This window comes from Myotis brandtii, unplaced genomic scaffold (genome assembly GCF_000412655.1).
Source record: "Myotis brandtii unplaced genomic scaffold, ASM41265v1 scaffold260, whole genome shotgun sequence".
Taxonomy (NCBI): domain Eukaryota; kingdom Metazoa; phylum Chordata; class Mammalia; order Chiroptera; family Vespertilionidae; genus Myotis; species Myotis brandtii.
The window spans coordinates 713908-727048 of NW_005359881.1; the positions used below are offsets into that span (position 1 = coordinate 713908).

The 13141-nt window shown below is 48.6% G+C and overlaps 1 protein-coding gene across 1 annotated transcript in view; it reads left to right on the top strand.

Moving 5' to 3' along the window:
* The first annotated feature begins 1663 nt into the window (after positions 1–1663).
* The window catches only part of AOAH (acyloxyacyl hydrolase (neutrophil)), a 109748-nt gene continuing 98270 nt past the window's right edge, over positions 1664–13141 (top strand). Inside the window, exon 1 of the mRNA XM_014541081.1 lies at positions 1664–2117. Coding sequence (XP_014396567.1) covers positions 1991–2117 — 127 coding nt within the window. The 5' untranslated portion in view covers positions 1664–1990. The remainder of the gene's footprint in view (positions 2118–13141) is intronic.

Sequence of the window (13141 nt, forward strand, 5' to 3'; positions counted from 1 at the left end):
TGTGACACGGACCAGAGTTAAGTTAGGGTTTTTCAAAATGCTGACACGCCGAGCTCAAAAGGTTCGCCATCACTGGCCTAGGTCATTGGCACTCAGGGCTCAGTGGACAGACGCAGCCTGTGAGGAAGATGAGACCAGCCAGGCTGAGGGCCACTTGTGCCAACAGGGGGAGCCCTCCACCCTGGGGACAGGAAGGCGGTTCTGTGGTGTATGGGCACATGCACTGGCTTCAGCTCAGTTAGCAAAATCACTTCCTGATCTCTGGGTCCCTCTCTGACCCTGAAAAACTAAGGGGAAATGGAAAGGCTTGGGTGGGGGATGCTCTGAGGAGGGAGAGGCACGGGGTCCTCGTCCTGAGGGTTTTAGGGGGGAGAGTTTAGGGAGGTCCCGGGGGAAGATCTCAATAGAATATTCAGCAGCTTTCCAGGTGTGTCCTTTCAGGGTCCGGGTCTCCGCTGATTGACTGGCCGGCACCAGGGCAGGGGGTTCGTTAGTCAGTGCAGCTGGTCCTGAGGCAGCTGGGGCTGGTTTGCTGCTTTTCTGGGCCTGGAGCTGAATACAACTGAGGCCCAGATGTTATCGCTAGGGAGGAAAGGTCAGGGGTCCAAACTGCCTGAGCAGCGACATGCCAGGGGAGGAAAGGTCACCCTGGGGCAAGGTCCCGCCCTACAATTGTGCTTTGCTAGGCCCTCAGGACTTTCCGCCCTGGTGACCTTCTGTGCTGGGCCCACCCATCGTCCTGGCTCTGCTTATGTCTAACTGCCTGTCACAGAAAGAATACAAGCCCCAAATTCTGCCTGCTACTCAAAATGCCAAAAGCTGGAGGACTGGGGGGGAGCAGGTGGGGGGCGGAGAGGCACCGCGACCGAGTTGGTAGCTTTCATCATATTTGATGGAGTTTATAAGCTTCCTCAGAGCCCAAGCGCAGACTGCAAGTCGCATGCGCCAGCTTATCTGGGTGGTGGTACTTTGGCCCAGCAGCCCCTGGTCTCGTCTGAGAATGTGTATGACTTCCCGTGTCCTGTTTTAGAAAACAAAGCACCTAGGACATGTCTTTTCTCTCTCAATGATCTGGTTCCATTCTGTGTGTTTGTTTTCTCCAGAAAACAAAAAACAAAAACACATTCCGTCCTCAACTTCAAAACAGAAAATCAGTCTCTTAAAAAGGCGGAAATCACCGCCAGGTGGGGATGGCAAACACTGGGAAACACTGGGGAGAAGGCGGCCTGGTCCGAGGCAGCGCGTTGGGCAATGCGGCCCGTTTCCTTCCGAGGCTCAGCACCCAGCCGCACCCCTGCCCCCTTGCCTGCTCCTGTTCTGCACACCACGCGGGAGGCCTGGCCCTTTGAGGACTCATCCAACTTCTTTAGAGGAAATAACTCCAGCAACAGAGTAAGGCGCCCGACCTCCCCAGATAAAGCTGTTTGCAGCAAAACTAAAGGGCTTCTGGACGGACAGACAGAGGATGGTTCTGCAGGCTGTGGCGCTGCTGATCCACTTGCTACAGGCTGTGAGTTTGTGGTTTAGTGGTTTCTTTCTGCAGTTTTAGTTTTAATTTAGTTTCACAAGAAGGAAAGGGGAAGTGCCTCCTGCGCACCCCGGGGCCATTCCGCAGTCATCGGGTTCCGGGGGTGTGGGCCCTGACCTCAGGAAAGCACAGACATGCGTGTTCCTGCCTCGGCTGCAACTTGGGTTTTTCCTTCTGGGCCAGTTTGCAGCGCAGAAGAGCTGCCCTCGGGGCCCTCACCCGCTCTCCCGGAGCCCGGGGCTCTCTGGGGATCTGCAGTAGCGACCAGTGACGTGTGAGTGTGTGTGCGCCTTGATTCGTCTCATATTAGTGAGCAGTGTGTGTGTGAGCGTGGGGTGTGTGTAGTGTGAGTCAGAGGACGGAAGAGAAGGGCGAGACTGCTCCTTCCTGTGGCCTCAAGGTCAGCCTCACTCAGCCAGCGGCTCTGCGGCCGGGCTGGCCCCTCTGGTGCGGAGCCCCGACATGAAGTCCCTCCGGAAAGTGCTTCTGGTGGCTCCTCTGCTCCTCCTCCTGCCCTTTCACACCTCGGCCTCTGCAGCCCACGATGACCAGCCCGGCGCCAGGCCCTCCAACGGGCACACCTGTGTGGGTACGTACCTCATTTGCATATTTGTATGTGGGCACGGCAATGTAGTTGAATAATTCGGCTTACATAGATTATCACCTATTTAATGACATCCATCGCCGTGAGATCCAAGGGAGACACCAAGAACCTCCCCAACAGGCAAAAGCTTTGGGTCTGAGCGGGTCGCACTGCACGCACCTGGGCCTGTAGAGGAGCCCTCCTGCGATTGCAGGTTGGTGAGGAAGCCCTCCATCCCCCAAGCTGGTGATCAGCATTGACCCTGGCTTGGCAACAGCAGAGCCGGAAGCTCTGAGCCCCTTGCAGAAGGACTGTAGGTAGCGTTGCACTTAGAAAGAGGGTTGACCTTGAACTCAGACAGACACAGATGAGTTTAACGCCGCCCACCCCTCCGCCCCATCCCTCCCTGTCCGTGAGACCTCGTGCACGTTGCTTAACTCCGTGTTCTTATTGATGAGACACAGCACCCGCCTCCCGGGGACGCTGTGAGCCTGGGGATCTCGCGTGTAAAGTGAGTGTTTGCACACACTGAGGACTAGGGTCTCCGTTTCCTCCTTCCTCCCAGGAAGCCCAGAGTTGCCGACCATGGGAGGGCCACCTGGAAACATCGAACTCTGAGATACGGCTCCTTCGTCTTGTATTGTTGTTGCTTTGTTGTTTCTGGGGGTGCTTTTGGAGAAGTGCACGTAGGGTAAGACCGTTGATATTCGTATTATCCCTGGAGCTTCCGAACGGTGGCAGGTGTTTTAATGGGTCAGTCCTTAGAGCCAAGGAGACTCGGAACTCCTCGTAGCGAGTATTCAATGAGCGACTCAGAAAAAGAGCCCCACGTGCAAGCGTGATGGCCACCTCTTACACACGGAGAATCCGGACACACATTCCGACACTGACACATTATTTCTGGAGACAGAAAAAAAAAATATCTAAATTAGTCCTGTTTCTTGAAAAACCACGACCTTGGGTGGTTAGATATGAACACGTCTCTAATTGTCTCCTTTTAAATTGAAACCTCAGACCCAGGTTCCCTGTGAGTCTACGCTCCCCAGTCCTGGACGCAGAGGTCTGTGTCCCCCTGGGGCCATGTCTGGGAGGTCATCCTCACCCCCTATTTGGTTCTGTCAAATAATTATTTACCACCATTTCCTTTCCTCAGAACAAGACCCACAGTCCTGGACGCAGAGGTCTGTGTCCCCCTGGGGGCCATGTCTGGGAGGTCATCCTCACCCACTATTTGGTTCTGTCAAATCATTATTTACCACCATTTCCTTTCCTCAGAACAAGACCCTACAGCCTGGCTAGTGGAAATGCACTTGATGAAAGGCTCAAGTGAAATACGTTCCACCGCTAGGATGGTTGCAAATTAAATGTTTAGATTTAGGCAAGTTGTCTGAGGTATTGGGCCTCCGCCGCTTTCAAGCAGGCACGAGCCAAGCATTCCCCTTCCTGCCCCATTCCCAGCGAGGCACTGAGAGTTCAAGGAGGTGTTGAGGGGGCCCAGGATGGGGTTATCTGGTTGCCTATTGCTGCACGACAAATTAAAACAGGACCATACTGCTGTATCATGATGTGGTGGGTCAAGGATTTCTTCGAGCCTGGCTGGTGATTCTTCTGCTCTGTGTAGGATTGGCTGAGGTCACTAAGTGGGGTTCACATGGAAGATGAGTGGGTTTGGGATGATCCAAGACAGCTTCACTCACATGTTTGGTGCATTGTGGGAGGGGGATGGCTAGAAGGCTGGCTCAGCTGGGGATGTCCATCAGAGCTTATGTATTTGGCCTCCCCGGCAGGGCAGTCTCAGGAAAGTTGGACTTCTTACATGGCAGCTCAGGGACCCCAGAGAGAGAGTTCCCAAGGACAGGAGCTAGGAGCTGCCAACCTGTCAAGGACTGGGTCTGGGAACTGCCCCAGCTCCACCCCCTCCACCTTCTATCAATCAAAACAGCCAAAGGCTCACGGGGAGCAGACACAGACCCCTCCTTTTGATGGTGAGTGTCAAGGAATTCGTGGCCATCTCTGCTAGCCACACAAGTTCACTTTGTCCATAAAAATACTCCATGGTTGCATGGCTACGGTGGCTCCGTGGTTGAGCACCGACCTATGAACCAGGAGGTCACAGTTTGATTCCCAGTCAAGGGATAGGCCTGGGTTGTGGGCTGGATCCCCAGTAGGATGCAGGCAGGAGGCAGCTGATCAATGGTTCTTCCTCATCTTTGATGTTTCTATCTCTCCCTCCCCCTTCTCTGAAATCAATAAAAATATATTTAAAAATATATACTCCATGGTCCAAGAGCTCGGAGAGTCTATTCCTGATTCGCTTAGATGATGATGTAACACCCATCTCCCCACCAGCTCCCAACATCTGGCTAACTGCAGGGATGATTGTTCCCCTGTCGTCATCACAACCAGAGAGGCGGGCACAAGAGGAGCCTGCAGTGTGGTCAGCATTTACTGAGCTCTGACTGTGGGCTGAGCCAGCTGCTGCAGGTGGTCCAAATCAGTGTCTTACTGTCTCAGAGTGGTTCCTCGGGGAACCAGACTCAGATATTTGAGCCCATGGAGTTGACTGAGGAGTGCTGTTGGGGAAAACTCCTGGAGGGACTGAAGGCAGCGGAGTGGGCAAGAGAAGGTGGGCTGTGCTGCAGCCATACAAGATGCTCTGGCCATTATGGCTTAGGTGGTTGAGCATCGTCCCATACACCGAGTGGTCACTGGTTCAATTCCCAGTGAGGGCACATGTCTGGGTTGTGCACTCGATCCCCAGTGAGGGTATGCAGGAGGCAACCAACTGATGTTTCTCTCTCTCCCTCTCCCTCTCTTTCTAAAATCAATAAAAACATATTAAAAAAAAGAAAAAGAAGGCCTCAGCCAATCCCATGGAAAGCTCTGGAATGGCTTTTTAGAGTTGTTCTGAAGTGGTTCCAGGCCTTGGAAGCCCCACATTGAACCGGGTTGTGAACTGACCCTAGTGGGAGGGCTCCCTTTGCTGGAGGCAATGCCTGGAGAGGGCTCCCATGTGAGCCCTCAGCACCCACACTCCCTGCATGGATGCACCCACATTGTTTGCTCACTGTTGACGGACATTTCTGTTGTTCACTCTCCCTGGTTATGATGAATGATTCTGCCATGAGCATTTCTGTGCAAGGTGAGTGTGGAGATATGTTTTTACTTCTTGTGGGTCTATATACATAGAAGCGGAATTTCTGGGCCAAAATGTAACTCCACGTCAACATTTTGAGCAACTTCCAGACTGTTTTCTAGAGCAGTTAATAGCCACCTAACTTGGTATTATCCGTCTTTTTTTATTATAGAATCCCAGTTGCTGAGGGACATTTCTGTTCCCTTTCCCTGGCCTCTCTGGTTGTGATGATGACAGGGGAATAATCATCCCTGCCGTGAGCATTCCTGTGCAAGGTGAGTGTGGAGATATGTTTTTACTTCTTGTGGGTCTATATACATAGAAGCGGAATTTCTGGGCCAAAATGTAACTCGTATCTCCATGTCAACATTTTGAGCAACTTCCAGACTGTCTTCTAGAGCAGTTAATAGCCATCTATCTTGGTATTATCCGTCTTTTTTTATTATAGAATCCCAGGGCGATGGAGTGGTACTTGGTTTCGATTTGCATTTCTCAAAATGTGGGCCATTTGTATAGCTTCTCTGAAAAAATGTTTATTCAAGTCCATTGCCCATTTTGAGGTTTTGGGGGACTTTTTGTTTGTTTTTTGTCTTATTGTTGAACTAGAGGCCTGGTGCACCAAATTTGTGCACAGGTATGGTCCCTAGGCCTGGCCTGCGATTAGGGCCATCTTCCCCAGCTGCCCACAGCCGGCCCCGCCCCCCACCGCCACCGCCACCCACTCCTGGTACCCCGTTCACCATCATGTGATCAATGCCTGACAGCCGGGGGAAGGAACTGAAAGGTTGACTGTTCCCGCCCACTCACTGGCCCCGCACCTGCCGTGGGTGGCCATCAGGCGATTGGAGCCAGCCGGCCCGGGAAAGGGACCAAGAGGTGGTCAGTGCACCTCATAGTGACTAGTCCAGCAGTCGTTCTGGTTTGTTCTGCGGTTAGGATCAATTTGCATATTACCTTTTTATTATATAGGATTGTGAAAGTTCCTTGTGTAATCTTGAGGTATTTGTGGAAATGCAAAGGTTTTAAAATTTGAAGTCCAATTTATCCATTTTTTTCTTTTGTCTTTTGTGTTTTGTGTGTCGTATCTAAATCCAATATTTTTAAAAATCGTTGCCTCTGTTATTTTGCTGTTGTCTTATGCCATTCTCTTACCTTGTTCCCCAGACATTGGGGCACTGGCCAATGTTGGTTAGTGAGGGTATAACCCCTAGGATCACAAGTAGCAAGAATAAACATGAGCTAGGCAGAAAAACACGGAGCGGGAATTGTTGGGGATGGAGATACTCCAAAAGGAGCCACACAGATGTCACTGAAGGATGGAGCCAACCTCCCCATCATAAACAACCAGCTCCCGCCCCACAGGGAGCCTTTGCAGTGGGACCCGCACAGTACAGCTGGAGGCCATGGTCTTGAACATAACCCAGTGTCAGAACCAAGACCCAGTGGGCTCTTTTTCAATTTACCATAGTGCGTTTGCACTGAACTAGACATCCCACTTGCTCACTAAGCCAACATGGTTCTACTGGGCCCCTTTCTGCCACTTATCAAATGTGATAGAATTAATAATGAGCCATGTTTATTATTTTTTGCAAAACATCATTTTCTTTACATGGGTGATTTAGAGGCAAAGTAATCCTTATGTTCCAAAGTCATTGACATTTAAATTAATTCATCAAGGATTTTTTTTAGCACTATTTGGTGCTCAGGAAGTTTTATAAAAGGTCAAAGAAAAACACAGTTTTTTCTCCTCATTCATGTTTACTTAAATATATAACATGTCTTCAGATTCTGTTAAAACCCCCTCTTTCCACCCCAATCCACACCCCACATAAAATGGTCAGAGAGGACTTCAGAGTTTGAATGATTAAAAAAGGTGGTCCTATGGTTTCAAGCCAATGTGAATGGTAATATGACAGTGTGACTGGCAAAAATAAGATTTAGAAACAGCCAGCAGAGGTTGAAAATTTATGATCACAACTTATATATACAGAAAGTTCACTTTCTCTCCTCCTCTGTAGCTGAACACTTGTTCGTAAGCCACCCCCACCACTGAAAGAGAAAACATGTTGTCATCTCGCCACTTAATGTGATGAGCCTACTTGGCCACTGAGGTTTATATGAAGGACATTTTTCATAACTTAATGAACTAATTCTGCAGATCCAGCATTCGACAGAAATACACATGAAGTGTGCATGAAGATAAAAGGTTTAACTTAAAATACTGTACAGGCAAAAGTGCATTGAAAAGAGCAATGGTTCAGCTTGCCCATTTTTTCTGAGTCTGTTAGGTTTTAACAAGGTCTCTCCAAGTGACTAGACATAATTAAAAGACAAGTCTTAGCAAAACATTTCTTATATTTCCCAGAAACCGAGAGAGTGACTAGGTAACAAATGTTCTTGCGAGTCAGGTGGTTTCTCGTTCTTGGCTTTCAACACAACTGAAGGGGGACTTAATAGAGTTGTCAAGTGACAGATCATTTGGAATAATTTTCTACGATAGATCACTCTACACGTTTTGGCATTTAACTGAGAAGGAGTTAATGCATTGAGTGACATTACTATATCAAAGTCCTTTCATTACCATTTACTTTGTTAAGTGAATGTGTTTTCTTGACACCTACTTTTTAAATGGAAAAGAGGAACAGACATGATCCTGAACTTTGTCACTTTATATGAATAAATCACATTTTTATGACTTATTTTGGAGTATCTCCTCGTATTAAGAGATGCAATTTCAATGATAATTTACCTTTACGTCTGCCTGATGTGGTTCAGTGCTTGACCTATGAACCAAGAGGTCACAGTTTGATTCCCAGTTGGGGCACATGCCCGGGGTTACTGGCTTGATCCCTAATAGGAGGTATGCAGGAGGCAGCCTATCAATGATTCCCTCTCATCATTGGTGTTTCTGTTTCTCTCTCCCTCTACTTTCCTCTCTGAAATCAATAAAAATATATATATTTTTTAAAATTTACCTTTACTATTTAGGAATTGTTTATCAAGTTGGCAATATATATTGTTTAGATAAGCGAATTTTATTAATAAAGGAAACTATATCCAGAAGAATTTTTAATACTTAGATGTTATATTAACAGGAAGTTAATCTTAAACTTTATACCTGTTTTTAATGTTAAGAAGTATAATAGTGTGCCCAATAAAATACTTTCAACCATTAAAGTGTATTACATTGGGATAAAATTTGATAATTGAAGAAAAATGCAAAGAAGTAGACTTTTCATTGAAATATGAATTCAAAGAGAGGAATTATCAACATAAATTTCTCAATGTGAAAGAACAGTTTAATAATATATTTTAAGTGGATAAGAATACATATAAATCACTATCATATTTAGATTTCTTTGGATATATGTAGAAGATTAATGTATTATTCCTATTGTAATATCTACAATCTGCCTGAAATTATACCCTTTGCAGCTATTTAAATTGATATATATATGAATAATATTTAAACATACATTAATATGTGGAAGGGGCACATCATTTTTCAAGGGGGCACAGAGCAAAATCTCTGAAAATCATTGATCTACACTCTGGACTCTACAGCAGGAAGCCTTGGCCAGCTCTTCTCTCTCTCACCTACAAGTCCCTTCCTGAAGGCCTTCCCTGCCTTTTTCTGTGAAGTGAGGTCCTCCCATTCCTTACCGCTCAGCTCCGCCAGGAGACCATCACTGTTTCCCAGGGCAGAGCTAAGGTCCTTCCTCCTCTGTGGTCCCAAAGCTCTCATAGGTCCCTGTACCCCAGCACTTATAGGTTGCAATGACCAGATGGTTCTTCTAGTCATCAGTCTTTCCTCCTGGTCTGTAACTTCTCTTATTCGCCTTTGTCTCCTCAAGCTTCTGAGCACATAGTAGGTGCTCATAAGTAGGTGTTGAATGCATAACAGGATGAAATGGCTCCTGGTGTCTTCACCCTTATTTCTTTATTATTAATGTTTGATGTATTTCTAAACCAGCCAAGCCAATCATCCTGTACCTCTCAGCACAGCCTGTGCAGGGTCTCTCCCTGCCCTGGTTTGGGCCCTGCTCTCCTTAGCATGCCCTCAGCCCTGTTCTCACAGCAACCATCTGATATGGCGCCACCATCATTGCCAGTATTCTTGGGAAAGTTAGCAGTTTGGAACCCAGTGAGCATTTTCTCATAAAAACGGTATTTCAGGGGGTGGTTGCGAAAGGCCACAGAGCCTAATCTTCCCAAATGTAGTGAAAACACTAAATACCTGCAATTCAAAAAAAAAAAAAAAAGCAACCATAGGAAAGCTAAAACATTGTTGATATTACAGTGTTTTTTAAAGATAAGTTCATGAGCTTCTATTTTAAAGAGTTTATGGAGACTATACCTTTGCCCCATGATGGACTCAGCAGGTGAGATAGAAACTAGCAATGGTTAGGCACCTACTCTGCGCCCAGAAGGAAGGACGGAGGTGCAGTGTTCACACTGGGCTGTGTGCTGCCGTCTCTGGTGCAGTAACCAACATCTCAGGGGGACGAGGCAGGCAGTTGGGTCATTCTCGGTGATGATTTTCATACCTTGCGTTCTTATTTCCTTTTTTCTTCTCACCAACATGAGAAAGGCCTGGGATGATGGTTGTTGATTAAAATTACTAAATATAAAATCATATCCCCTGTTCCCACCCAACCAGGGAAATCTGAGGCGAACAGAATTCAGGTGCTTGTGAAGGAACATTGGGGAGGGGACACCCTTGACAAACTCATGTTGGTCCAACAGGGATGCAGGAACCCAAATCCGGGCATGGTGTGGCTCCACTACACCTCCCAGGGCCCAAAGCAGAAGCAAAGAAGGCATTCTGATTCTCACTTGTCTTCACACTTCTTCCCATCAACTCATGGATAAATCCTCTCAGGCCAACCTCCACAGTCCATCCCAAGTCTGTCCATTTTCCTCTGTCCCTACCGCCAGACATTGCTCTAGCCAACCCACCGTCTTTCTCCAGGACCAAAATAGTCTCCTAATTCATCTCTCTGCTCCCACCTCTGCCCCACCCCCACCCCTAAGCTCTTTCCTCCATGATAGCCAGCATGATATTCCAAAGGCACAGATCGGATCTAGCAGCCCCTCCACCAAACCATCCTTGACTTCCCATTGTTCTCAGGATAAAATCATACCTCTTTTGCTGTCTCTGAAGCCCACGTCCTGACCTCCACCTAGCCCTGCACCTCATCTCCCACTAGTGGGTTCTGGCACCAGGTTCATTACTTTGAAGTGGGTACCAACGCTCCCTGCCTACAAAGACAGCCCAGTTCCCACTCTGCTTTCTCCTTTCCATTACATTAGCCACTTTTTTATGTATTCTTCCAAGAAGCGTTCTCTATCAGCTCTACCTAAGAAGGGTTCTACCACCTCTTCATCACTTCCCTCTGTTACTCCACCCTGCTCCTTCTCTTCAGAGAACCTAAAATTATCTATAATTGTGTTTGCTTATGTATGATCCCTTTTCCCTCAACATAACCTGTAAGAGGGCAGGAACCATACCAGTGTGTTCTCAGCCTGAGCTCAGAGCCCAGCACAGCACTGGCAACTGGAAGGGACTCACTCAATACCCACTGGGTTCCAGCCCCCGCTCCCACACACCTAACCTCATGGAGCAGTGGTGCCTCCATCTTGGCAGAGCTTGAATGAGATGCTAATGTATGCAATACACTTTGGAAGCTGTAAAGTACACTCTAACCATGTAATGAATCACTCATGCTCCTACTCGGGGGAACGAGGAAGTGCAGTCACAGGGAGCCAGGCTCTCACAACTGCCAGGTGCTTTCAAGGCTTTTCAGTGAAGTGTGGGCTTCAGACAAATGGGGAATCTAGCAGGCCGCTCTCCGCAGTCGGCTGCCTCTCCAGCCAGTGCAGATATGAGTATAATTAGCGTTCCAAGAGTCCGTTTCACATCTAAAGGATGATGCGGTGCAGTCTGCTGTAGTCTCCCTGCGCTGCGCCTGGAAGCAGATCTCTGTGGCAGGTGTTTCTATTCAGGCCCCTTCGCTGCTGCTCCTACCATACCCGGCCTGTCGGTTTCCATTAGACTCATTATTTTCAGGTGCCAGGTGAGAAGGGCCTTCCCATCCTGCGATTGCAGCCGGTGACCACGGAGCCAATGCATAGCGCTCACCCACTGTCATCGCTCCCTTAATGAACAGCCGCTTGGACAAATTCGAGTTAGCAGAGCCAGACCTTTTATTAGCAGCCAGAGAATAGTCTGTAATGGAGCAATCACTCTGCCCATGCATCTCTCCAAAGGAAAACATTCTTTAACTTGTCAGGGCAGTGCAACCTCTTATTAGAGGCAATAGCAAAGCCAATTTCTCCGTTCTTGCCGCTAAGGGATTCGGGACATGCCTCACTGTAGACCCTAAATGAACATCCGCCGGGAAGGGGAGCTGAGCCCACGGGAACCAGCGGAACCGTGCAGGGAGCAGAACTCATATCAAAGCCGGGCCCGACCTGGGTGCTCACATATTTCAAGCCCCATTGCCTGCCTTCCTCCCCGGCGCCCTTGATCATCACGCTCTTCACTAGGCAGAGTGATGATGGTGCCAAGATCCACCGATCTTCAGAGACACTGACTTTTCTTCTCTGGGCTCCTTTTTATTGATCTCATGATTTCCAACTTTAGCCTGTAGCGATAAGGAGTCAGGGGAGTCCTAAGAACCCTTGGTGGGCCTTGGCCGGTGTGGCTCAGTGGTTGAGTGTGGTCCCATGCACCAAGAAGTCACGATTGGATTCCCGGTCAGGGCACATGCCAGGTTGCAGGCTCAATGGAACCCTTGGTGGGCCCTGGCGGCGTGGCTCGGTGGTTGAATGTGGTCCCATGCTCCAAGAAGTCACGGTTGGATTCCCGGTCAGGGCACATGCCTGGTTGCAGGCTCAATCCCCAGTAGGGGGCGTGCAGGAGGCAGCCGACTGATGTTTCTCTCTAAAAACAATATATATATATATGTATTTTTTTAAATGCGCCCTTGGCGGGATCCTTCTGAGTATAAGAAAAGCCTAAATCTTTAATCTCCCTTCCATTCTCTCTAAAAACAATAAAAATATGTATTTTTTTAAAAAATGAGCCCTTGGTGGGATCCTTCTGAGTATAAGAAAAGCCTAAATCTTTAAGTACAAAGTACAGTTGGTCCTGAGCAGTCCATGCCCATTAGGGGAAGGGAATGGTGTGCAAGGTTAGTGATCACTGGGACTCCCGATGATGGAGCCTCCTGGAGGAAAATGCCAAGAGGAGTCCCCTGATGCTCCCCGTTCATCCAATACTCCTGCTCCGCTGAACTCACCAAGTCCACCCATTGTAAGGCATTGTGACTTTAGGTACCAAAGAGAGAGAACACTTCCACTAATTGTGGAAAATACGGAGAAAGAGGCCATGCTCTTGTGGGCCACCTGCCTTGTTTCTCTCCTGGGATGCCTTTCCCCCGACTTGCTCTGCCTTAGATTTTCTGAAAGTTTCATCTCTGGTGCCCAGCTCGCAGCTCCGTGATGAGACGCCGTATGAGGCAGTGGCCGTGCAAGATCTCCACCCGCCCCCACCGAGTTCTTCTTCGGTCCTGAGCCGCACGCCGGGATGTTGGCTGTAGACTCTGCTGTTTGACTCAGGCGTGATGAGACCGTATGAGGCAGTGGCCGTGCAAGATCTCCACCCGCCCCCACCGCGTTCTTCTTCGGTCCTGAGCCGCACGCCGGGATGTTGGCTGTAGACTCTGCTGTTTGACTCAGGCAGGGCACTGGCTGTTTCACACCAGATGAGCAGGGGAGCCACATCCTGTAATGAGACCAGAACAAAGATAAACAACGTGCCGGGGCGATGCCTGAGCCAGAGCAACAGCAGGTGCACCCGTGAGATGACTGAGCCAGGCACAACGGCAGG